Source organism: Equus quagga, chromosome 5 (genome assembly GCF_021613505.1).
Source record: "Equus quagga isolate Etosha38 chromosome 5, UCLA_HA_Equagga_1.0, whole genome shotgun sequence".
NCBI lineage: Eukaryota > Metazoa > Chordata > Mammalia > Perissodactyla > Equidae > Equus > Equus quagga.
In genome coordinates this window covers 122,888,446-122,915,744 of record NC_060271.1, presented here as the reverse complement: position 1 = coordinate 122,915,744, position 27,299 = coordinate 122,888,446, and the positions used below count along the sequence as shown (strand labels likewise).

The 27,299-nt window shown below is 37.7% G+C and overlaps 1 protein-coding gene across 4 annotated transcripts in view; it reads right to left on the bottom strand.

The window, feature by feature from the left end:
- Window positions 1-26,297, bottom strand: part of PUM2 (pumilio RNA binding family member 2) — a 93,786-nt gene extending 67,489 nt beyond the window's left edge. For 2 of the 4 annotated variants that reach the window (XM_046660093.1, XM_046660094.1), the window contains exons 1-2: window positions 26,088-26,296; window positions 4,243-4,311 (exon numbers count right to left, since the gene is read on the bottom strand). In XM_046660093.1, coding sequence (XP_046516049.1) covers window positions 4,243-4,293 — 51 coding nt within the window. In that variant the 5' untranslated portion in view covers window positions 4,294-4,311; window positions 26,088-26,296. Of the gene's footprint in view, window positions 1-4,242; window positions 4,312-26,087 lie in introns of all 4 variants that reach the window. The other 2 variants (XM_046660092.1, XM_046660095.1) reach the window with 2 other exon arrangements.
- Window positions 26,298-27,299: the final 1,002 nt, after the last annotated feature.

The window sequence follows — 27,299 nt, the reverse complement described above, 5'->3', positions numbered from 1 at the left end:
TCATCTGTAAAGATAATAATAAAACTACTGGGGCGCCGGCCCCATGGCCGAGTGGTTAAGTTCGTGTACTCCGCTTTGGCGGGCCAGGGTTTCGCTGGTTCAGTTCCTGGGTGCCAACACGGCACCGCTCTTCAGGCCATGCTGAGATGGCATCTCACGTGCCACAACTAGACGGACCCGAACTAAAATATACAACTATGTACTGGGGGGATTTGGTGAGAAAAAGCAAGGGGGTGAGGGGGGTGAAGAAGATTGGCAATAGTTAGCTCAGGTGCCAATCTGTAAAAAAATAATAATAAAACTAGTGTCATAGAGTTTCTAGGAGGCCAGAACGAAAGAAGATAAAGTAAACTGCCTAGAACAGCATCCAGCACACAGCACACACATACGTATCAGGTATCCTCACTACCAAAAGTACGAATCCTTTAATATCATAAAACATGAACAACATGCTAATCAGCAACATTCAACTGGCTGATTATTTTAAAGGATTACAATATCATTCATTAAAAAAATCTTGTCTATAGCTGTTTGCTTTCTTTTTGAGTCTGTCTGAATATCCTAGGGGGATCGTGAAACCCCCCTACTTAGAAAGAGTGGTTGCCTAATAGTCACATTTTGCATAAGGAAACAGAATCAGAAGTTAAATAAATTGCCCAAGGTTACATAGTTAGTAAATGGCAGCATCAAGACTTGAATTCACATCTCATTAGAATTAATTCTAAGGCCCATTCTCTTTACACTTAACTACTGTAGAAGATGGTTCTTTTCAATCATACTCTAATTCATCAACATTTCTGAAAACTTCCATTATTAGACCACCACTAAATATACTGAAAAAATAAAAGTTTAAGATATTGTCATGATATTCAGCCCATACAATGTGGGTATTCATGAAAGTGGATAAAGCTTAAGATACAATTGTTAAGATATGGATTTATGTAGACAAAACTATGATCAGCTATTTAAACACCATTTAAAACAGCTGGTTTCCAATTCCGGTTATCCCTAACAGCTCAGATCAGAGCTGGAGCACTTGAGAGAAATATGTATGTGGTTCATACAAAAGGTTCTTCTTCTTATCTTCAAAGAAATTAGTCGTACTCAAGGTCACAGCACTAGTGATAGATCTGAGAGAAAACAGAAATTTCCTTACACCCCTATCCACCTTGTTTTCTACCTCACCAGACTACCTGGGATCTTAGTACACAAATTTTCTTTAATATTTTCTTTACATATTATTTAAAGAAATATTGTTTAAAAAAAATTATTGTGTCCAAAAAGAAAGGAGGGAGCATTATTTATCACAGTATGCTATGAAAATACTCCCAAAATAAAACACATTAACTCAGTGATTTAAAGTTATATTCTGGATTCCCTAAAGAATTTCCGGCAGGGGCCTCTTTCTCCTTATTTAAAAAATAAACAGGAACTTACATATACATATATACACACACTATAGTTTATATATATATAAACACTATACTAATGAAGCTGAGTTCAACCTCCTATGGATTAGCTTTGCTTTTTTTTTAATTGTTTTTTAATGTTTTGCAGTTCCCTATTTTTTTCTTCCTGCTTTTTCTCCCCAAATTCCCCCAGTACATAGTTATATATATTAGTTATGGATCCTTCTAGTTGTGTCATGTGGGACGCAGCCTCAGCGTGGCCTAATGAGTGATGCCATGTCCGCGCCCAGGATCCGAACCAGCGAAACCCTGGGCCGCCAAAGTGGAGTGTGTGAACTTAAACCACTGGGCCACAGGACTGGCCCCAGCTTTGCTCTTTTTAATGCACATGACATAACACATATTGGTAGCTCTTCTAACCAAAATATGCTATGAAAAAAATGGAAAGGATAAGTTTATGAATGGATGAATACAAATCTGTTGCTACTTCTGGATGAACTAGAAGAGACTGCCCTTCTGACGATGGGTCAGTAAAGCTATCACGATCTACAAAAACCAGTACATTTGACAACAGCCCTACATGAAGTACAATGCTTTGTACATTAGAGATTTACAACAACTGAAGACATAATTAGGGAAACTTTATTTTTAAAGAAAAAGTCAAGAATAGGGCAATCCATTAAAAAAGGATGTCACATTAAAAAAATAAACAATTTTAGAAAACTCAAGAGCCAGAAACTTTAGGCTGCTTTCAATTTATTAAAATCAATTCTGGGATAAAACAAAAACAAAAAACCTCACCTGTCAGGAAAGGAGGAGAAGACTGGTGAGAGAGAGACAGGCAAAGAAGGAAATCCCAGAAGGTTCCCTGCTGCCTATGAGGTGAGGAAAGATAGAAAGGCTTGTGGGAGAGAGAACCCAGAGACAGAAACCTCAGTAGGTTTCTTAGCTATCTCTTCGAGGTAAAAGAATTAGCCGGTAAACTGTTAAGAAAAAAACTTAATTTGTGAATAACATCTTATTTAAAAACACATTTTTACTAGATGAAGTTCACAGAAGCACTGACCTGCTGCTATCCACCAAAAAAGCAGGCAGTCTAAAACTCTAGCCACTTTTACTCTGCATCTCTGACATTTCCATTAAGAAAGCCTGGATTTAAGCTTAGATCGTTTAATGTACTATTCAACTTAGCTTCTCTCTTTTCCAAAAACCTCAAATATCCCTCCTCCACCCCTAAATAACTAACTAAACTCTTTCAACTACTATTTCTGATCATGACTTTTTTTAACTGCAAAGATCTCTTAGGATTTATCAAATACTATTTAGAAAGGGAGGTAAAAAAGAGCCAATTTGTAAACGTATACACAATGTAGATCTGGGAAGTAAAGTGTTGGCGTCTATATAGAATTAAGATAAGGTTTTGACTACTTCCTCTTAAAAAAGTCATCAAGTTCAAGTTTGTCACAGACTAGGCTGAAACACTGTTCAAACCTGCTTTTAAGATACGTTATTCTATTTTCTAAAGACGAAAGAAAACAAGCAGCAGGGAAAAACAAAAGCCCTTTTCAACTACTTCTCAAATTTTATTCACCCATAGTGTAAATAATGCCTAAGCAGCCACTGCATTTCAGTGAAGCTGTAGTTTTTCTGTCTAAAATATTATTCCCTTTCACAAGTTTTTCTTAGGGCCTAGAATTTTACCTTACGCACTGGACTAACAAGTTTACTTTGGCAATACTTAAGCTTAAGCACCTTAACTCACCCTTAAATCAGTCCTCTGAAAATGACAAACTCTTTGGAAAACGCTGTTCTGCAGAAGGGGAGGGTTAGCTAGCTGCAGGGTGCCCTCTTGTGGCCCAGAGGAGTGACTGGACTCTTTTTCTGCATCTGAAGAGCACAGCATTGGATGGAGTGAGTCTCATGAAGGTCTCTAATCTACCAAAGTAAAATAATCTCCAGGAGCAAGCAGTTAATTACACATCTTAAGTTCTGTTCACCATTATTTTCTATTATCAAACTCCACACTATGTTAGTACTATAGAACATGACAAAATAAAGACGTGACCACAAGGGCTTTCATAATCAATTAAAGTTTTCTAAATATTCATTAGGTATATGGAAAACTAGTATTTTTGATGCCTTAAGCTATGTAATGGTGAGGTTAAATGGGATGCCCCAATGAAAATCACAGATTAACAGGACTGATAAAGTCCATTCAAAAATTTAAGTGCTCACTATATGCTAGTCATTTAAAGCTAACGATCTACAGAGGAAACTAATATAAAACAAATAAACTGTAACTAGTAATATAATAAAAGTACGTATAAAGATCTAAAAGTCAGATGAGGAAGTAATTAATTCTACCGCAGATGGCAACGGGACAATAGATTAAGAGTCTTTTTCAGTTGAGTCTTCTAGAAGTTTATTAAGCAAACAGAGAACAAGGAGAGATTTTTGGAAGAGAATAGTGAACAATTACGTGTGGCTAAGCAAACACAGCATACATATATAAAACAGCAGGACAAGGATCAAGGAAGGTTCTTTTCTGAGCAAAGTAATTATGCTTCATTACCAAAATATAAGACATTATCTAATCAAGGCAATCAAATCAACTAGATACAATCTCACTAAAAATTACTGCTGAAAGTTAAAAAAAAAAAAAATAGTCTGGTAATCACTACAACTACAAAATTGAATAATCCGAGATTTTAAAAAACCCACATCATGTGGAAGACATAACCACTATTTTCAAAAAGATTTATGATTAAAAAAAATCTCAATGGCTCAAATAATCAAAGTGAGGTATGCATTCTTAGTATTCATAAGTATTTACCTCTCCCATTCCCCGAGATTCTAATGCAAGAGCTTGAAAATCATGATTCATTTCATCCACAGATCAAACCTGTTGAATGACAAAAACAAAAATTAGTAGAAAGAAAAATTTAAGAAATAGATTGCATTAACTATTTTTATATTAGTATATTGCTGCTATTACTGATGTTAGCATGAGCTGAGAAGGGCAAGAATCCATTTCTCCATGAAGACAGGTTTTCCTAAACAGAGCACATGACAGCAATCTACACTCTAATTTGTAGGAAAATCTGGGATCAAGGGTTCCTGGGTTATTCTGTGTGCAAAAAGAAACCCTTACTAGTTTTTTTTTTTTTAAGATTTTTTTACTTTTCCTTTTTCTCCCCAAAGTCCCCCGGTACACAGTTGTATATTTTTAGTTGTGGGTCCTTCTAGTTGCGGCATGTGGGATGCCGCCTCAGCACGGCTTGATGAGCAATGCCATGTCCACACCCAGGATGTGAACTGGTGAAACCCTGGGCCACCAAAGTGGAGTGCGCGAACTTAACCTCTTGGCCACACGGCCAGCCCCCTTACTAGCTTCTTGAGCAAAAGAAGAGAAGGAAAGTAAAGACTAGAAGAAGTGAGCTCGCATACTAAAATAGCTATCTTGTTTTTTTATGTTGTAGTTCCTATCACAAAATTATTTTGCATTATTTCTTTAAGATTTTTCAAAATTTCTCAGCATTTCATTATTTGCAGATCTTATAGCAATGATAAAAAACATTTCACTGAAAATATTTAAATGGTGATACAGTTCTACCTCAAAGCAATAGATAAATTAATCAGCTGTGAGAGTAATTATAATACTCACACATTTCCTTAAGAATAATTTGGGGGGGGGGGACTGAGTGGTTAAAGTTCCACACACTCTCCTTTGGTGCCCAGGTTCAGATGCTGGTTGCAGACCTACTCCATTTGTCAGCCATGCTGTGGAGCTATCCCACATACAAAAAGTAGAGGAAGACTGGCGCAGATGTTAGCTCAGGGCCAATCTTCTTTACACACACACACAAAATAAAAATTCCTGGGGCCAGGCTGGTGGCATAGTGGTTAACTTCGTGCACACTGCTCAGTGGCCCAGTGTTTGCAGGTTCAGATCCTGCAAACCACTCATCAAGCCATGCTGTGGCAGCATCCTACATACAAAATAGAGAAAGACTGGCAACAGATCTTAGCTCAGGGCCAAACTTCCTCACCGAAACAAAAACAAAAACAAAAAAACCTGAAGCCACTACAAATTCACAGCCTTCAAACTTTTGGGCCTTACTATGTAATTCTATTATTTTCACCAGTCAATTCTCTCTCTCAAACTCCATAGTGTCTGACACTACAAAGCACTCCTCCCTTCCTGCAATACGTTCTCTGTCGCTACTTCATCTCTTTTAATTCTTTTTACTTTCCCATGTGTTTAGTCGCTTCTTCACAGACTCCTATTTGTTTCCTCAACTCGTAAATGTTAGTGTTTCTTAGAATTCTATCTAAGGTACTCTGTTTACCCTTTATTCTGAGCAATCTCATCCACTCATTGCTTTGAGAACTATCTGTATATGCTTAGGACCCTTGCCTCCAAATCTCTCTCCTCTTCAGAATTTCCAATTATCTCCTTCTTTCTTCCTCACTTATAACGTAATTCTTTCCTTTCTTACACCAATACACAATCACTAAAGTCAACCTCCTACATCTCACTTAAATCTATTTTCCAGTTATCCGGTTATGCAGACTACCATCATCTCTTACATAAAATACTGCAATCCTCTCCTGTCTTCCTAACCTACACACTGATCTCCAAAATGTAATTAGTCATCTTTCTAAATGTACTCTGATCACCTGACTAACATATTTTAGACCTTGACTTAAAGACAAAGCTCAAACTCCTCAATGTGGCTTACAAGGGGACAGAACTGGATTCAAATTATAGTTCTGGCTGTTGGTAGTAGTTTTGTAACTCTGGACAAGGAAACTAAACCGTTTTTTCTCAATTTCTTCCTGGGAAGATAAAAGCAGCAGCTGCTACATGGCTTGTTGTGAAAACTGAATCAGATAACATAAAACACAACAGTGCCGGGCACATAAGCATTCAAAAGTTAGCTATTAGGGGCCAGCGTGGTGGAACAGCAGTCAAGTTCACATGTTCTACTTCAGCGACCCAGAGTTTGCCGGTTTGGATACCAGGTACGGACCTACAGACAGCTCATCAAACCACGCTGCAGCAGGCATCCCACATATAAAATAGAGGAAGATGGGCACAAATGTTAGCTCAGGACCAGTCTTCCTCAGCAAAAAGAGGAGGAGAGGCAGCAGACACTAGCTCAGGGCTAATCTTCTCCAAAAAAAAAAAAGTTAGCTATTAAAAAAAGCTCTTCAATCTCTGCACCAAATGGTACTTGGACAACTGGATATCCACATGCAAAAAAGGAACTTCAACACATTACCTTACACTTTAAAAATTAACTCAAAATGGATCACACACCTAAACGTAACACCTAACAATATAAAATATCTAGAGAAAAGAGGAAAGCTGTGTGATCTTGTGTTTGGTAGTGAGTTTCTAGATCAATATCAAAAGCAGAGTCCATAAAAGAAAAATTGACATCTAAAACTTTGACTTCATCAAGAAGAACATGTGCTACAAAAGACACTGATGAGAGAATGAAAAGACAAACTGCACACTAGGAGAAAAATATTTGCAAATCATGTATCTGACACAGCATTTGTATCCAGAATACAATAAAAACTCAATTAAAAAAATAAAACAACAAACAACCCAATTTAAAAATGGGCAAAAGATCTGAACAGATACTTCATCAAAGACGATATTCAGATAGCAAATAAGCTATTCTTTTCTCATAACTTGCTAGAAAAGCTGGATTCGTTAACAGTTCTCACAAAGCGCGCATTTCATTCATCCTTCCATCAATTCAGTAAGTTTTTACTGGGCATCTTCAATGTGTAAGATTTTGTAGAGAAAAAAATGAGTTAAAATACGGTCGCTGTTCTCAAAGAGTTTATTTAATAAATAAGTCTCCTATGTTTCCTGGTGATTGGAGGAATAATTCCTATCAGACCAAAGCCTCCTGCAGATAACTATAAGCTCTGGACGAAAATATAAAAACTATGTGAGGGTAACGGAAAACAACTAAAAAACAAACTGGAGTGCACACTACACTTCAAAGAAAGGACTGGTACAGAGTGAGGTTTTTATAGCTTTTTTGCCTGAAGATAGGCCTGGGGATGGAGGTGGGGCACCAAAATTCCTATAGAGAACCCAGGCTTGAAGAACCAAAGGACAGAGTTTGGGGCAACCAAAGCTGCTGGAAACTGAGGGAGGAAGCTTCAAAAAGGAGACAACCAAATTCTGAATATAAATTCTGCTAAGATTTTTAGACAATTTCTGCACTGTACATGCGTGGGGCAGACTCCAAGCAACCCAACTAAGGCTAAGAGATCTAAGCAGAAAGGTCTGCTACTGCTGACCACCACAGAAGTCACAGGAATTTGGAGTCAGAGTCTCATGAAAACAAAAACAAACAAGAAACCAATATTCACCACAAAAACATAGCAGAATCTAGAGTACCTTCTATGTATCAAATAGAATATCTGGAACACAACCCAAATTGCTAGGAATATGTAGAAACAGGCAAACGTGACCTAGACTAATGGGAAAAGTAATGAAGACCAACCCAAAAGATGACCCAGAGGTTAGACTGAGCAAAGGTCTTAAAGCAACTACTATAACTGTGCTCAAAATGAAAGAAAACAATATGGTCCTAATGAACGAAAAAACAAAATTTCAGCAAATAAAGAAAAACTATAGAAACAACCAACTGGAAATTCTAAAACTGAAAAAAAATCTTTCAAAAATTTCACTGGATGCCCTTAACAGCAGATAGGAGATAAAGGGTCAGTGATTTTGAAGATAGATCAAGAGATTTCCAATAGGAAGAAAGGAAAAGGAGAGAGAAAATGCAGTGTAAAGTTATTTTAAGAAACAATGCCCAGAAATTCCCCCAAATTTGATGAAAGTAAAATTTACAGATTCAAGTCACTCAATGAACCCCAGGAAAGATAAACAGGAAATCAAAACAAAACACCCATACCATACACATTATTAAAAAAAAAGTTGAAAACCAAAGATAAGAGAAAATTCTGAAAGCAGCTAAAGGAAAAGCAACATTACATAATGGGGAAAAACGATATGAATGACCACTGACTTTCATACTAGAAACAATGGGGAACAGAATATGAAAGACCAGACTTTAAGGTGCTGAAAGAAGAAAGAAATGCCAACCTAGAATTTTATATCTGGTGGAGATATCCTTCAAGAATAAAAGCTAAAAGCAAAACATTTCTAGGGGCCGGCCCTATGGCCGAGTGGTTAAGTTTGCACACACGCTTCGGCGGCCCCAGGGTTTCACTGGCTGGGATCCTGGGCACACACATGGCACTGCTCATCAAGCCACGCTGAGGTGATGTCCCACATGCCACAACTGGAAGGACTCATAACTAAAATATAGAACTATATACTGGGGGGATTTGGGGAGAAAAAGCAGGAAAAAAAAAAAAGGAGATTGGCAACAGTTGTTAGCTCAGGTGCCAATCTTTAAAAAAAAAAAAAGACATTTTTAGATAAAAAGAAAATTTATTACAACAGACTTCCACCATAAGAAATGCTTAAAAAAAAAATTCTTCAGGCTAAAGGGAAATGATACCAGATGGAAACTCAGATCATCAGGAAGGAATGAAGAGCACCAGAAATGCTAAGTTTGTGCGTAAGTAGGTACAAAGGACTATATTTTCCTCTTGATTTCTTCAAAATATGTATGCCAATTTAAAGCGAAAATTTCAACGTTGTATTATGGGTTTTATAACATATGTAGCTGAACCAACTTACTTACACTTACTTATATCCAATACCTGCTATAATAAATCTCTCTAGCCATACCATCATCACACTCTGGGTTTTAAAGCAAAACCCAGTTTGAGATCAAAATTTTCTTTTATCACACAACATATATGTAATATATATACATATAAAATTTTATATACATATATATTTTGTAGGGAAGGAATGTTTATATATATCCCCCCAATTACCAAGGTAAGTAAAGGAATCTTGGTCCAAATGTGTCCTACACTTTTCAGTCACACAAAGTTCTCCATCTTAATATGACACAACTCATTCTAATGTCTAGTACAGTCTGCTTAAACCACCTCTGATTTCTAAATGTTTCTTCAAAATTCCCTAAATTTGGACACGGTCCATTTCATTATTCCATAGGTACGTCACAGGGTTTCCCATATTGCCCTAGACTCTATGTCCTTAATATTTTTTCTTAGATTTACATTTGTGATCTACCTTTCTCTTAAACCTTGTATTTTCCAGATCTCACATTCCATTACAGCCTCAACTTCTTCCAAGCATTAACTGCGTCCCAAATCCGATGGACAATTCAGATGAAAGCTTCAGGATATTGACATGTTATAAGGAATGACGTATTTTCAATCACCTAAAAAGGCTTCTTAATATTTATGCAGCTTTCTAACTTCTCAAGAAGGCTTCAGATTTAAATCCTACCACTTTGACAATGCATCCATGTAATATCCATGTAATAATCCATGTATGTAACTTTGTAATAACTTACATTAAATGATATTAGGCCCTGAAGTCTATGCTCTACATAGAATGATCATACCAATTACAGTCATTAGAAAAAAAATCTTCCATGTAACATCTTATTTATCTGTACCCTCAGAGAAGATTGTCCTTATTAAGATAATTGTTCCCTTAGGGCCAAAAACATAAGGTTCTTATTATTTGGATGGAAATGGCTCTAAGATGGATCATCATTCTGTTATCCTAAAGAAAGAATAATGGACAAATTTTATACATAAGACAATATGGTAAAGTAGAAACAGTATGTGATTTAGATTCAGAGTAGTTTGTTTTGACTTTTGCAAGCTGTTTAACCTGTAAATCTTAATTTACTTATCTGTTATATAAATCAAATGAGATAATGTATCCAAAAGTGTTTCATGAGCTATTACTAAAAAGTGCTCAACAAATACTACTTATCATTAAGAACATCATTATAGACTATGCTAGAAAGAACTGACACTTCCTGAAGCTCTTGGGGCACTCAATGTTTGCGTCTCTTATGTCTGCTTTTGTTAGTATTTCAACCTTCTGCTTTGCTGTCAGGTTAAATATGACTTGACTTGAACATAACGGTGCCACTTCTGACCTTTCTAACTAGGTTGCTTTTAATTTGCAGTCATCTGTTGCCTCAGATATCCAAGTACAGTAGACTTCTAAGAGTAAACGGGCTCTTGGATGGAAATTGCTTCTAACAAACACAAAAACATATTCTAAAGTTACAATCCTTTCTTAGGAAAGCAATTTCGCATCATATATATAGGTTCATATCTCTTGAATCAGTTTCCCTAACTCTGGGAATCAATCCTAAAAATAAAACCTAAATATAAAAACACTTTAGGGGGCGGCCCGGTGGCACAGCGGTTAAGTGCGGATGTTCTGCTTCGGCAGCCCAGTGTTCACCGGTTCTGATCCCGGGTGCGGACATGGCACCGCTTGGCAAGCCATGCTGTGGTAGGCATCCCACACATAAAGCAGAGGAAGATGGGCACGGGTATTAGCTCAAAGCCAGTCTTCCTCAGCAAAAAGAGCAGGATTGGCAGCAGCTGTTAGCTCAGGGCTAATCTTCCTCAAAAAAAAAAAAAAACACTTTATGCACAAAGATATTTGCAGTACGTTGCTTGCAGATCCTGAAATTACAGACTGCGTCACTGTCACATAAGAGTTAAGTGATACAACACATCTATAAATGGAGTACCATGTAGCTATTAAAAATATTTGCTTGTAATTAAGAAAATGCGTATATAGTAACATTAAGAAATATTGAAAGGAAATAAACCAAAAACCATACACTCCTTAAGTGATCAAAGTACACCAATTTTTTCATTGATTTATCTGTATCTTATTACTTCTCTACAATAAATCTGTATAACCTATGAATTAGAGGTGGGAAATTTTTATTAAGACAAAAAAGGAAGAGAGTAGTAGATTAAAGAAATTGTCTCAAGAGTAAAAGCACTGGAGCTTTACTGAAGCTCTTTTTTGCTTATTTACAGGTTTTCATCTGTGGTGCAACCTGCACGAGGTCATAAATTAACCTCTGGATAAAAGTGAGAGCTCCCATAGCTTTACGGATTCATTCTTTCTTTTGTGGTGAATCATGCCCCAGTGTGGGGGTCAACAAACTTTTTCTGTAAAGAGCCAGAGAGCAAACATTTTAGGCTTTGCAGACCATACAGTCTCTGTTGCTTCTCAACTATGCCTTTGTAGCACAAAAGCAGCCACAGACAACATCAAAATGAATGAGTAGGGATGTGTCCTAATAAAACTTTTTTTATGAACAGTGAAAGTTGAATTTCATATATTTTTCATTTGTCGCAAAATATTATTATTCTTTTACTTTTTTCCAACCATTAAAAAATGTGAAAACCAATCCTAGAGAATGGGCCAAACAAAAACAGGTGATGGGCCAGATCTGGTCTGTAAGCCACAGTTTGCAGATCCCTGCTCTAAGGCATTTATTCTCTGAACTGCTCCACAAAAAATCAAATGTAGATAACATCACTCTCAAATCTGATCAAACCAAAAGTTAAGCATCAGGGCTTTGCTTTCAACTGTTCCAGTTATACTATCCCCACACAAACTGCTTTCTTATACTGAATGGAGATTTCAGATTACACTTAAACGGAGGCCATTCTATTATTTTCCTTAAATGACTAGGATTTAAAAGAAACAAAACAAAATACAAAATAACAAAAAACAAACTCACACAAGTCAAACTTAGCTTTTCAGTTTAGGGTATTACCATTTATTTCCATCATGAGGAAGAGAATGGAGTAAAGTGTGGGCAAATAACTGTTCAAACTCTCCTGCAATAACCTCCATATTAGCAATAATAAAGTTTAAGAGGTGGAGGTCGTACATATGCCACTAAGTGGGCCTCCATTATTTTTGCAAAATGCCAATCTGCTATGTTCTATGCAGCTACAGATGTTGGTATCATCTTATGGCAAGGGAAAAGTAAGAATTTAGACATGAATTTAACAACTTTACTCTGAATAGTTAGATCTTAGGGAGAAACAAAACAATCTTTTCTTCTAACAAGCAACAGAGTATCCAGCAACCAGTTATGTAATATTGAATTGACTAGGTTTACTGGAAGAAAATGTATCCAGGAGTTACCGTACACAGTATTGCTTGGGGTGTAAAGTCTGTCTCCAATTTGTCTGTTATTAAGCCATGAAACTTCTCAATATTATTTCCTTTAATAAACAATCAGAATTTGCTAATACAGAACATACATAATAGAATCTCTTCTATGGCCAAGAGTAATCTTGAAGTAAATTCCAATGAAAAAGTTATAGCTTTTGAGGTTATGATTCTTCATTTTCTAGCAAAAGAACAGTGTTTTATTAAATTCTAAAATTTAATAGTATTAGCTTATTTTTCTGTAGGAAACATTATTACTAATTACATGAGAAATATACATAAAGCACCTCAAATAACAACTTGGTTAAGTTCTGTGAGTTTTCATACTTACTAATGCATAATCCAAAAGGTTTACAAACAGTCTGTGTAAAGAACCAAAGATATGCATTAATAGGTACACTTATATCATTAATAATACTAAGTTTTCTTAGGCAACATCTGATCCAATTCCTCACCATACACCTACCATAAAAAATAAGCTGGAGGGAAAAACTATTTAGAGCTACAAAAAATGGTATTAAAGCACTTTCTTACCACCATATGACACTAATCACATTTTCATAGTATTATAATACTTTCTGTTTTAGGGTCATCATAGAAATTAAACTCTGGGGTCAAAGGGGCTAGGAACTGTGTTTTAGCCATCTAAATGCTCAATATATACTGTATGAAAAAAATATTTATGAAATGTAAATTCATATATGAAATTAACTAATATGTGAACAGTGTTTATTAATATATGATGCTTGTTTTAATAGAGATAATAAACAAAGCTCTTTCTCAGACTATTTGTACTGCTGAAGACATTTACTAACATACAATGACTGACTGCAACTTCCCATTGGCACTACTTCCCCAAATTGGTCCTCTAATACCTAGAGCTTGTTGCTACCTTGTGCATCAATTACAAAAACAAGAAAATCACACAAAAATTTAACTGATTCACATAAATTAAGTCACACATGAAGAGTACATAAGCTGCTTATATAAAATGTTGTTGGTAGTCATCCTTCTCGGACTGTTTTTAATGAACAGAGTCACTGAGCATTAGTGGTGTCTACCGCAAATAAACATATGCTAAAGTCCTTAAGAATACCTTTATACCTTGACCATTTTAAATCACTTTTGCAAATTTGCCAAAATGTTTAGCAATGCCTTTTCTTATCCATATGACAAAAGTAAACTTAAATCCAAGTTTCAGTATTAACAGCAGACCATTAGTCTTCAAAGATTTAACATTAGAAGTTTCTACTAATCATTATCAACACCTAGTACATAATTTGTTATTTTTCTGGGGGCATTAAATGAATCATATACTTTTCTAGTGGTGTTGGATACATCATTTAGCTAGTGATTGAGCCAAGATCCATATCAACATTTTTTGATATCTTGTTTGCCCATGTCATGGGGGAACAATACTGCTAGTTTCACTAGCATAACGAACAGTATTACTGACTCAACTACATCGAGAAGTCAAATTCTACATTTTGAACAAAATTTGGCAAAAAATCTGTCAACAATATACAGACTTCCAGAAACAGAAATCATGAAAGACTCTAGCTCAAATCTTTCAATTAAGATTAGAAATCAGATTATTCCAGCACTAGCCATTTAGATATTAAATAAAAATTTACCCAACATTTCTGTGCGAGAATGCTCTAGCTCTATGAGGATAAATCTCACAGAGGTCATATTCTCAAGGAGGCAAAATAGGATAAATATATAGTTGCATATATGCAAATATAAGGCAAGATATTTTTTTCCTTAAAATTCTCCCAAAGGAGAATCACCATATATTCAAGTCTTTACAAAGTTTCTTATATTACAAAGCATTTTCTCGATTTATTTTGAGAAATAAAATACTGTCTTGGGAAATTCCTTTATTTTGAAAAATACTGCTTAGAGAAGATCTACACACTAAAACAACCTCAACCAATGCTAGTTTTTGTTTTTTTTAGATATCACCTGAGAGAAGCAGGTCAATTAACTAAGAGGGAAATAAAGATGACATGCTTTAGAAAACTGTTAGCGCAAAGTGGCTCTAATGAGTCAAAGATACATGTGAAATGTCAAAGATTTATGATATGAAATGAGCGCCTCAAAAGCAGTACTTGCAAATTAACATTACTTTGTTATTTAAAAAGCCATCATCCTAAAAGTGGAACAAGCAGACATTATATGCCTTATGATGTAATATGAAACAAATCACCACCTACCCATGAATTATTATTGCCTCAAAAAAAAAAACAAGCCCTACCAAACTTCAATCTATCTAATAAAGCCACTAGGTCTAAATACTAGTTTATCAGAAATACAAGGGAGATAGAAGAATAAAGTCAACAGATAACACAAGAACATAATCACTCAATCCAGAACATGGGAAAAAGGAAAAATTATCTAGTTTCACTAACATAACTGTGAAATGAAATTTTAAAAGAGGAGAGAGGGAGGACTATTATATAGACTAATAGGCTTAAATGTCAAATATATTGGGTAAAGCTTGCTTGAATCCTGATCCTAACAAACCAACTATAAAAAAAGACTTTTTAGGGAAATTAAATATAGAATGGGTATTAGATGACATTAAGGAATTTTGTTAGCTGTGATAATAGCAAGAAGATTCTATTTTTAAGTCAGTCCTCATCAGTAAGAGAATTTATACTTAAACTGGCATGTTGTCTAGAATTTGCTTTGAAACATTCTTTTAAAAAGTAAAATAAGAGTGTAAACAAGATTTCACACAATGTTGAATATGGATGATAGATATCTGAGGGTGCACTATACGATTCTGTCTACTTCTGTGTTTGAAAATTTCCATAATAAAGTTAATGAAAGACATATAACAATTGATAGAAGGCCATGTGATGCAGGTGGTATTTAAGCTGGTCCTTGCAGGATAGGTACAACTTTGACAAACATTTTTTTTTTTTTTAACATAACATTTATATAAACTGCAGGCTATACAGGTGGTTACTCGTCACAAGGTTAACTGACTTAGGGTCCAAGCTGTTGTATAAATTTAATGTCACATTACTTCTTTGATATTTTTGACAAGTAGTATTATGAAAATTTTTTCATAAAAACTGATTTCCCAATAAGCCCAAACCTCTTTGGACTAATTTTTATCAGACACCATGCCCCAAAGAAAAGAAAAGAATTTACTGAGCACTCAATTTTATGCCAGAGATCATATTAGGCACATTATATCTAATTCTCACTACAATCTGGCAAAGTAGATATTACATTTCTACTTTACAAATAAGGAAATTGTGGCCAATTTCCCTACCCTAAAAGACAATGCTACTAAAACAGAAGATTCAATACTTTCAAGACTCCAAAAGCTCACGCTCTTTCTCCAAACCAACCAAACATAAACCATCACTCAGCCGATATGTTAATTATACAACTCTCTAAAAGCTCCTTCCTCCAACCTTCCTTTTGTTTACACTATTCCAGTCCCCTGACAGCTCTTCACCATTTTTCTCTTCATGTGCAAATCTTACAAATCCCTCAAAGTCTGGCTCAAATGCAACTTTCTCCATTAAAACCTACTCTAAGCATTCTTTTTCTTAACGCATTTAATTGGCATTTTTCAACGTATTAATAACATCACCTTATGCATTAAACTTAATTTAAAACTTCTCTAAATCAGAATTAGAATAGAAAAAATATGTAATGCAGTTTTGCAAACTGTTCTGATTATGCCAGTGTTCCACGAAAAGTTAATAGTTACTACAAGGGAGGAGATCAAAATAGAGACAGTTACAATACTGTATTAGGGAAGGAGGGAAACTGATAAAATTATCAACTATGTACCCCTTAAAAAGCATGAGATACATGCTTTTATGCATATATGGGAAAAAAATTCCAGGATACTAAGCAAAAAAGGCAAGGTGAAAAGAGTCTCTTTCTATCACCTCATTTTTGTAGAAACAGGAAACAGGCGTACATATATATGTATACATGGAAAACAATCAGAAAGAATGACACTTAACTGTTTAAAGTGACCACATCTGGGAAAAGGGTATGCATGATTTTTACTTCACATTTTATAGTTCTTTACTCCTTGACTATTTCCCACTTGCTACTTTTTTTGAGTAAGATTAGCCCTGAGCTAACATCTGCTGCCAATCCTCCTCTTTTTCGCTGAGGAAGACTGGCCCTGAGCTAACATCCGTGCCCATCTTCCTCTACTTTATACGTGGGACGCCTACCATAGCATGGCTTGCCAAGCTGTGCCATGTCCGCACCCAGGATCAGAACCCGCGAACCCCAGGCCGCCAAAACAGAACGTGCACACCCAACCACTGCACCACCGGGCCAGCCCCGTTACTTATATTTTTGAAAATATTTAAAATACATCTTATTAAAAATCCCTAAACACATTTATTTATATAGTTCTTATTATAGTTAAGTGAGCTTGGAAATCAATGGCCTTAAATATAGTAGAACTCATGTTTCATAAATACACCTGTACATAAGCTATGTATCATGAATTATAAAGAAACATGACAACAGCACCTTTTCAGTAAACTAAAGCATCATTTAAAAGAAAAATATTCTCACTCTAGTCTTATTTGTAAACTTCTAAGGGTTTTAAGGCAATGAAAGGAATTCACATGTATACCCAACACCTACTACGGCAAATATCTCTAGCCACACCTTCATGACATTTTAGGTTTTAAAAAGGCAAAATCTTATTTGGAGATCTAAATATTCTCTCATCACCTGATTTAAAGGAATTGAACTCATGTGGTTAGCACTTAGTTTTCTAACCATTTCATGTAGGTTAGTTCTACCCTATTCTTCCTCAAAGTGTAAAAAAATGGAGGCAACCAAATTATACATTTAAACTCTACAATATATTTGACAGCATGCTGTGATGAAAGTGATTTACATATTTCTAGCTTTCAAAGTATTTCATAGTATTGTTCTTTTGACAATAGGTTAGGGAAGAAAAGGTGAACTGCTTAAAAAAAAAAATTGCCATGACTCCGACCACCCACGACTATCAATGACCTGAATTCAGAAAATCCCAATGGAAGCCAAAATACGCCAGTTATATGCTACATTCTACTCGTAACAGCAATGTGAATAAGGAAGATTAATCACTAAACGATGCTAACTCCAAGTTTGATGCTCTAAATGTTTAACCACCTGGGGTAAAATAAATACATCAACCACATTAAGATTTGGGATGGATCAGAGGTATGCCTTTCTTAGTACACACAGTGAGGACCTGTTCACTGATAACCAGAAAATGAAATGTGTTAACATTTTGCAAACTCTTCATGTGCCCATCAGGGATATAAGTACCCCAACTTTAGGTCACTGGTTCTCAAACCCTCACAGTCCATCAGAATCTAGATAGACGATTTAAAAACTACAACTATTCAGATCCCACCTATCCAAGACTGAAGTGAATTAGTTTGGGCAGGGAGAGAGGCATAGATTTTTATTGGTATTTTTTTAAGCTCTCCAGTTGATGCTTCCCTGTGCACATAGGACTGAGACCCTTATACATCACCATATCTCCCATGGCTAAGGAATATACCCACAAACACCCTAGAAATGATTTTCTAACTAAAAAAATTTGTATTATCCATCATGGTGTAACAGAAACCAGAATCAAAAGACCCAAAATACAGCTCCATGTTTGTCTCTAATTAGCTGTATGAATTCAGACCACTTGAACTCTCTGGCCCTATTTCCCCTTTTGCAAATGAGAATACCAATGTCTCCTTCATAACGTTACTGTGAAGACTAAATGAGATTATATATGAAATTGAAGTATCAGTGCTTTCTAGAATATTAATGACCCACCATGAGTGAATACGCTTTTTTCTGTTTAAAAAATCAGTAGAAAATTCTTTGACCCAGTAATTTCCCTCCTGGGAATTTACCTTACATAAACACCAACAAGAATGAATGAACTGCATAACAATACTGTAGCACTGATTGAAACAGTTCAAAAAGAGAAACTGAACAACCCAAACTCAACAACAGAAAAATGGTTTAGCAAAATAAAAAGCCATGCACTAAATATTGTAAGCTATTTAAAGTTATGTATAATATAGTAAAATGTTCGTGATATTAAATAAAAATACCAAGTTGCCTAAGGTGTATCATATACGATCCCATTTTTGTTTAAAAAAAGGAGAGGGACAATATATGTGACTATATGTATGCGTAGGGGATGAAAAAATAAACACCTAACTGCAGTAGGAAAGGAGGTACTGCTGGCTTTATCTTTGTATTTCTGTGTTGTAAGGCTTGTTGAAGTTAGCAAACTAAAGTTTTTCTGAAAAGGTCCTATATCAATACAGTTTAAAGGCCTTAGAGCTTAGAAGCTTTATAATAGAACAGAGTACAAGTGATCTTGGGTTATTTTCAGTTCATATTAGTACTAGGTTGAATGCCCAACAATTGAAGACTTGGCTCAAATGGCTAGCTAGTAATTTTCAATTGTTACACATTATCAATTAGAATCAATATAGCATCAAGAAGAAATAACTTAAGAAATGTTAGGTTGTAACAGAGAACTAAAGGAAGTTATTTGAATGCATGATCTGAGACAACTGGAAAAAAACAAAAACCATTTTAAGCAAGAGACTTTAACGAAGTTTTATAAGGATTTTTTTCTTTAGGCTAGGATTTTCCAAAGTGTGTTCCTTAATCACCAACTCACCAAGTTCTTTGAAATAGGAGGTTCCTTGTCTAACACATTTAAGATATGCTGCTCCCCAGCACCTACTTGTTCTTTTCCAAGCTGACCACATGGTCATTTTGGAATTCATTCTGTGTCATTAGCATTGTAAAGCCTCTGAGAAGTCCTACAATTAAAATTGCTTACCTTTAACCCAGTACTATAACTTTTTTCTGTAAATATGTTAACACAAAAGACTGCTTCGAAAAGCAGTTTTTCTAGCCACTTCCAGAAAACAAAGAAAAATGAATGAGTTGTATAACGAATTTCAACTTTCTTAACTTTTGTCTGGGAAAAGTCATAACAGTTAAAAGTTTTAAAACATATTTAGCTTATTATGACTATTATGAATAGTCTAAGTAAATGAGCTGTATAAGTCTTTGAATTAAATAAGAATCTTTTATTTATTTTTGAGGAAGATTAGCCCTGAGCTAACTACTGCCAATCCTCCTCTTTTTGCTGAGGAAGACCGGCCCCTGAGCTAACATCCATGCCCATCTTTCTCTATTTTGTATGTGGGACGCCTACCACAGCATGGCTTTTGCCAAGTGGTGCCATGTCCATACCCAGGATCTGAACCGGGGAACCCCGGGCCACCAAGAAGTGGAATGTGGGAACTTAACCGCTGCACCACCGGGCCTACCCCTAAATAAGAATCTTTTAGATGATAAGTATGAATTGTGATTTTTAAAGTTCTCAAAATATTCAAGAACAAACCTTGAATTGGTGATCATTTGTTTCCCAAGAACTTTAAGTGAGATGACCAAACCAATTTCCTAAATATACCGAGGTTTAAAAAAATATTCTAAGTTGGGGCTGACCCGGTGGCCGAGTGGTTAAGTTCATGCGCTCCGCTGCAGGCAGCCCAGTGTTTCGTTGGTTCGAATCCTGGGCACGGACATGGCACTGTTCATCAAACCACGCTGAGGCAGCATCCCACATGCCACAACTAGAAGGACCCACAATGAAGAATACACAGCTATGTACCGGGGGGCCTTGGGGAGAAATAGGAAAAAAAAATAAAATCTTAAAAAAAAAAAATCTAACTTGTTCCTTAGAAAATTAAAAAAAAAAAACCAAAACACCTAGACTGCAGCGTCTGAAAAGAGAAACCAAATCTGTTAGTTTCAAGGAGTACTAAGTCGTATACCAAAAAAGTGTCTGTGGTAGAAACATTCTTGAGTATAATTTAAGTGAAATTTACTCTACATTCATTCAAATAAAAAGTTTTGGAAGGCACACTAAGTATCTCATAAGAAATATACTCAATAAAACAAAAACTAATCTTAGGAAAATAAAGCAAATATTGAATAACAAAAATAACAAACTAAGTTTAACTTCTGTAGATACAAAGATAAAGGGAGGAAAACACAGTATATTACATAACAATTCTCATTGTCTATAGAAAGAAATCATACCAATTCCTTGGAGGCAACCTTATTTCTAGCACCAAGCTTTAAAAGAAATTTCTTCTATGCGTAGTATAGAGGATAGAGTTGTAAAAGAAAATATCTTCAACGACATTCTCCTTAACAGATGCAAGGTTTCATAATCTCATTTTTATAGTCAGCCCCTCAAGGACAGTCATGTACCTAACTTCTAAAAGAATCCAGGGAAACCAATTCCACAGTAATTCTGTAAGGGTTCCAGGACAACGTGGTCTGAATCTTCCCAAGTTATAATCTTGGATTTCCAAAGTCTTTCAGGATTGTCCAAATTAGATAAGGCCCTTAAATGTGGTGGTCCCCTACCTAGCCCTCCAATCATCTCTTTAATTCCCCTCCCTATCCCACTTTAAGCTCTGCCATTCTCCCCGTCAGGGTCGCTACACATATGAATCCCTCTGGCTGAATGCCATTTCACTCATCTTTTGATGAAATTAACTTCTCCAAGTCTTTCGAGATTCAACTTTTACCTCTTCTGGAAAGCTTTTCCTGACCCCTGCAGTGTCTACCTAGGTGAGTCCACAGCACATCTGTAACATCAGCTCGGAGGCATTTAGTGTACTGCACTGTAATCATGAGTTTAAGCATCTTCCTCTCCACTTTACTATAAACTCCTTAAGAACAAGGATCACATACCACCCACATCTAAGGACAGTGTGGCACACAATAGTCCTGCAAACCTCAAAAAAATGTGTGCAAGTTTCTAAGAGTTTAGCTTGATTAAAAGATACAACTTAGCATATCCAGAGTAATAAATGGACTGAATGTTCCCCAAATAATACCTTATGAATATCTTCTCAACCAGACTTACAATAAAAGTTAGCCAACAATTTATCTTTGGCAAGACCCTAGAGTACTCACTCCTATTTCTGGCACTGTAGCAGCCACAATTCAGAGATCAAATGAAGGCACCTAAGATTCTCCTTTGGATGAAAAGCAATCAATTAGATTTCAACTGCATGGTGGTTCAAGAAAACATCTGTAGGCAAAACCCGGAGCTATCATCTCCTCTAAATTTCAAATCTTAATCCTGTTTATGTTGAATTGGTTTTAAAGATTCGAGTTTTACCACAGAAAACAACGTTTTGCATTTAATCATGTTAAAAGTGCTAATAAAATACTACGTAGATGTTAATAAATGACCTGGTCATCAAAACGGAAGATGCCAGTAGCTCCTATCTGTAAGTAAGTCTTTCTTAGTATTTAACATAAATCATACACTATATAGTCCATAGTTTTCTCTACCTACAGTTTGCTTTGTTTGACTGCCTAGCAAAGACCTAGGCTTAGAGTCAGCCTGCCGCTACCACGCCTTTACCTTCTTTAACATCTGAATGAATAAACCCAGCTGCATCTTACACAGTCAGCTAAGACTATCTCCCACTGATCCCTAATAAGTCTTTCAGAAACAGCGCCTAAAATCAGAGGTCACAACTTGGAGATCTACAACTTAATACTCTTGACAAAGGATGTCCATGACAGAAATGACAAAGATCTTCAAACTAGGTTCTCTATATACTTAGTCGGTTTTCTTCTGGACTAAAAATAATGGAAAAAGTCTTCCCTCCCCCTCCACACCATTTCTTATGTACTCTGGCAGTCAGCTGCAGGTTTTATTCTCCCAAGCAGGTGTGGAATAGGTGGTTTTGCAGCGTCATTTAATAGTCAATTTCACCAAATCCCTTCCAGGAAGCAGATTTTTGAAGCTTTTTGTGGTCCAAATATACATTTCACCCTTGGTAGGTGATAATGACTGTCCCTTTTTTCTGTCCCATTTGCAGTCAAAGTATTCTAACACTCCAACTACCCCTTCTCCTTTTCACACTTCTTCCCCTTTTTTGTACTTGGCAGCTACAGTGAAATTCTGTAATATGCACATAAGGTGTAGACATTTGGATGTTTTCCAGTACTCTTCTCTAAAATCTTTTATCTTTCTATAAGAAAATACTAAGAGAACAGAAGTTATATGAAAATCTGTGATATATAAACTGAAAATGGACAGGATTACAGTAGCTAAACTTGCAGAGGTGGACTATATTAAGAAATTATCTTTTTGCCAACATGCTTGAACAGCCAATCCTTTTTAATTCTTTAAAACATTTTAGAAAAATATAAAAAGCAGGCAGGCAAGGGTCAAATAAAACTTTTCATTTAAAACAAAGGTCAACAAAACACAAAAATTTCCATAATTTCATTACGAATTAAAATGACTCCCTGGAAGGTGACACGTGTTTAATTACGCAGGTTAATTTTTCATTAATAAAGTTGGATCTTTCGAGTTATTGGGGAAAAAAGTCACTAAGAAAAAATATATTAACCTTATGTCTGTAAACATACTGCTACCTGAAACACTGGAGAAAAAGCATTTATCATACACCTACTTACGTAATAATTCTACAGTGTTTCACCGCAAAAGGTTGAAAAAAATACTTCTCTATAAATTCACTTTTCCCACTACAAAAACAAGAAATTTTAAATGAAAAATACTTTCTATATATATTGTTAAATATAAAAATCACTATTAAAATATTAGCTTCTAAATGACAGAGTTTAAGGAAAACTTTTCCCACCACATCAGAATTCAGCAGTGAGTGAGAGACAAAGGAGTTTTAGGCTGATGGCAATCCAAATATCTCCTTTATTACTGATAAAGCTACACTGGAAAGCATAATTTAGACCTAGGCCAACTGGACTTCTTAACACCACACCCCGTAATTATTTTAACCCAGTCACAGGTAGCACTGGATAACCATGGTCCTCCTTCAGAAAGGGGCAGAGTCTATCCCTAGTGGCTTCATGGAGAAGCAGAACAAAGTGCTTTCCACAGGGGGCAGACTCCCAGAGACGAAAGGGGATGAACACTACTTGATCAGTTCCTTCTTACAAATCCATCAAAAGGAAGAGTGAGGAGGTGGAACAATAGGAGCAGGTCAGACTATTTTTATGCTTTTTTAAAAACAGCAAGAAATCTAATACATCACAAACCAATTTACTCAGTTATAAGTACAATTTTTATCTTAATCACACCTGTCAGTAAACAGTCTCAAACTGTGAATGCAAGCCAGACAAAGCCATACAAGATGCAGACATTTAGATACTTAAAATATCCACTAAGTCTTAAGAACATGAAAAAATACAAAGTATTTTCCTATCTTAGAAACCCAGAAAGTTCAAAGGTCATTGAATTAGGAAGTATGCAGAATTTGAGTCCAGGAGACAGGAACCAACCTCCACTTAAATTATGAAGATCCTGTCAGTGTCTATAAAAAGGAGACAGTCTGGTCACTAAGACGACTGGCTTTGGATGGCACACCTGGCCCAAATCTCCGATCATAATTACTTCTGCCAACTATGATAAATACCTATGGAGGAAGACAAATTATCTTTCCAAACTCCAGAAAGATTTATAAACATGTATGGAAGATTTTAGAGAAACAAAATCCTAACATTAGTGTCTGTCTTAAGACTGCATTATTTGGCTTATATACTTGTAATGCCTAAGAAAAATTGGCCTACTATAGTGACAACCTTGTAAGACCAATTTAAATATGGTAGTAATTAAGACTTTTTTTAAAAAGTTGAAATCTTACTGAATGTTGAAACAACTTTGACTTTTGAGAACTTTGGACTCAGACAAATGAGGGAAACCATGTATTAAAATTAAACAGTTTGTTTGAAGATGTCTGTTAATGGTAAATCTAACTCAAAGATAAAACAGCTAGGCTCGTGTAAATAAAATGAACTTAAAAAAATGGGGGGACGGCCCCGTGGCCGAGTGGTTGGGTTCCCAGGTTTCGCTTCGGTGGCCCTGAGTTTGCTGGTTCGGATCCTGGGCACGGACCTGGCACCATTCACCGAGCTATGCTATGGCAGCATCCCACATAGAACTACAACGACTTACAACTAAGATATACCACTGTGTACTGGGCTTTGGGGATGGGGGGTGAGGCAGTAAAAAAAAAAAAAACTCTGAACTTAAGAACCAAGATTCCAAAATATAACTAATTTTTTAAATTAGTGTAAACCTTCTCTGCATAGAAAAACTGGCCCTCAAGGGGACCAAAAGACAATTCTAAATAACTTAATTCCACCAAAAATTGGACTTTTAAAAATATTCTTGCAATAAGCAAAATGCCAACTATTTATGATGACTATGCAGACAAAGCAAGCCATTTTTAAAAAGCAGGATATTAAAAGCCTAAGAACAGAAACGTAGGCAATTAAAAATATTTATCTTTGTATTTTTAACAAGATTCCTAGCCAGCATTCTTTAATTCATCCTCCAATACTCCAGTTCACATGGTGAAGAGTCACCTATTAAACACGAATCTAAGGAGTAAACAAGCTTTTAAAATCCTTAGGTTAACAGCGTTTACTAAAATTGTTTTCTTGATATACAATACTTGTACAAGTATTACATTTCTCTTAAGCATTTAGAAGCATTTTCCTAATAAAGCTTTCCCTAAAGAGCTTTACCAAAAAAAGTCACCAGTTTTCTTAAGTTAAAATCTCATAAAGTACTGAATCCTGATTTTAAGGGACATGATTGTCTTACTGTACCTAATATATCCACAATACTCTCCCCTCTGAAATGTTTAAATGTATGTTAGCATGAAAAGCTAAGTTAAGAGAAGTGCGTTCTCCCTAGTTATGTTCTCAGAAGTAACAAACTTCTACACGCACGTTTGGGCGTGAAACTTTAAACAATTTATTTTCCCCAAATTTGGCCCAATTCAGATACAAAACGATTGCTAAAACGTTTGAAGCCTCCAATCTCTACTTTGGCTTTGATCTACATATTTTTCTGAATATCGAAAACTGTTCCACTAACAAAAACCCAACATTCCTTACTAGTGGCACCTAACAAGTCGAACCCAAGTCGCTGTTCCTTTCATGCCCACACCTGTCCACCGCCAGCTTTTCCTGGACACACTAGGGCCCTGCAGATTCCCACACTTGTTTTCATAAACCCACTCCTTCCTCTTCGCCCACTTCCAACTCGCACGCTGCTCCGGATCCACCCGGTCTCTCCCCGCTCCGAACCCAAGGACTGGGCGGCCGGACAGCTCGGTCTCTAACCAAGCCGGAACCGAGGAAGTGCTGGGGGGCCCTGGCGCCGCGGGGCTGCGGCGCAGGGGACGGAAGGCAGCGGCAAAGCGAGCCCCCCCGCGCCGGGCGCACACCCCCTTCCGGCACCCCTCCCCCTGCATTGTGCGAGCGGGCCCAGGCCGCGGCCGTCCCGGGCAGCCCGCAGGCCCCGTGCGCCCTCCCGCCGGCAGGCTGCTCCCGCCGAGGCCGCCACACAAAGCCCGGGGAGCCAGCCCCTGCGGCGCCAGAGGGCGAGGAGAGGGAGCAAGCGCCGACGGACTTACGGGGCTGCTGCGGCCGCGCTGCCTCAGCCGGGGACACCGACCCTTGGGCACACGGCGGCGTCGCTCTTGGCCGTCCTCCCCTTCTCCGCCTTCGGTGGCGGCAAGATCTTCTTTCTCCACCTACCTCCCTCCCCCCCACCCCACCTCCTCCTTCTCCTCCCCCTCCTCCTCCGAACCACCGAAGTACCGAGGGCGAGACACAGAGACTCACAACAACATGGCTGCCACCGCCGCCTCCCCTCCCCTCCCCCCCGCCCACCGGGCGCGCGCAAGGCACTCCGGGAGAAAGGGGAGGGGGGAGCACTCACAGAGGTGCGGCTCCTCTCAGTAGCTTCCGACGCTTCTCCCGCGCTCGGGGCGCCGGCCGGCGGGAGCTCTGCGCGTGCGCACGCTCTCGGCGCTCGCGCGTTTCGGCCGTCCCTCCGGCGTGCTCTCCCCAGCCCTTCTCTTGCGAGCTCGCAGCTGGTTGTGAGCTCGGCGGCGGCAGCGGGAGCGCGCGCCCGGCTGGGGCGGCGCAGGCGTGGTGCATCCGAACGCCGCGTTCGACTCTGTTTTCCAGCCTGGGGCCTCGACTTCCGAATTCGCTTGCCCTCCGCTTCCTCCCCGTAGCTCATTGTTCTTCCCCAACTGCCTGTGCGGGTGTCAGCGTCCCCGGCCGCGAGGGACTCCTCGCACTTCGCTTTCGGGGTGCTGGCACCCAGAGGAACCGGACCGTAATCAAGGCCTTTAGGTTTCACCCTTACCCTCTCCCCGCAGGAAGACGATGGAGACGCGGTTGGGGTGGAAAAGCGAACCCCTTAAGTGGATTGTCATTCTCCTAGTTGGTGCCTCCTGGGCATGTGGAGGCAGCGCAGCAAATTGCCGGCCCGCAGCGCTTGGCCGGAGAAAACCCAGGAAACTAAGGTCGTTCCCCTCCTGGGCCAGTGACCCCCGCTCGTGGCAGATTTTCATCACCTGCCGCCTGCCCTCGCCAGGCGCACTCCCCTCCGCAATTAGAGGCTCCAGACCCGCGCTGCCGGCCTGGCTCCATGCCTTGGTAGTGGTGATTCCAGGCTTGAAACCCAACTCGTGGCCTCTCCGTGCCACACAGCTGTAATGTGGTAGGGCACTGGCACTGTGTCCAGCTTGGTCATGGTTTGCACAACTCCTGGCTCTCTTGACATCCTGTACTTTGGAAACATAATAGAGTGCCTTGTGATGACTTTGCTTGTC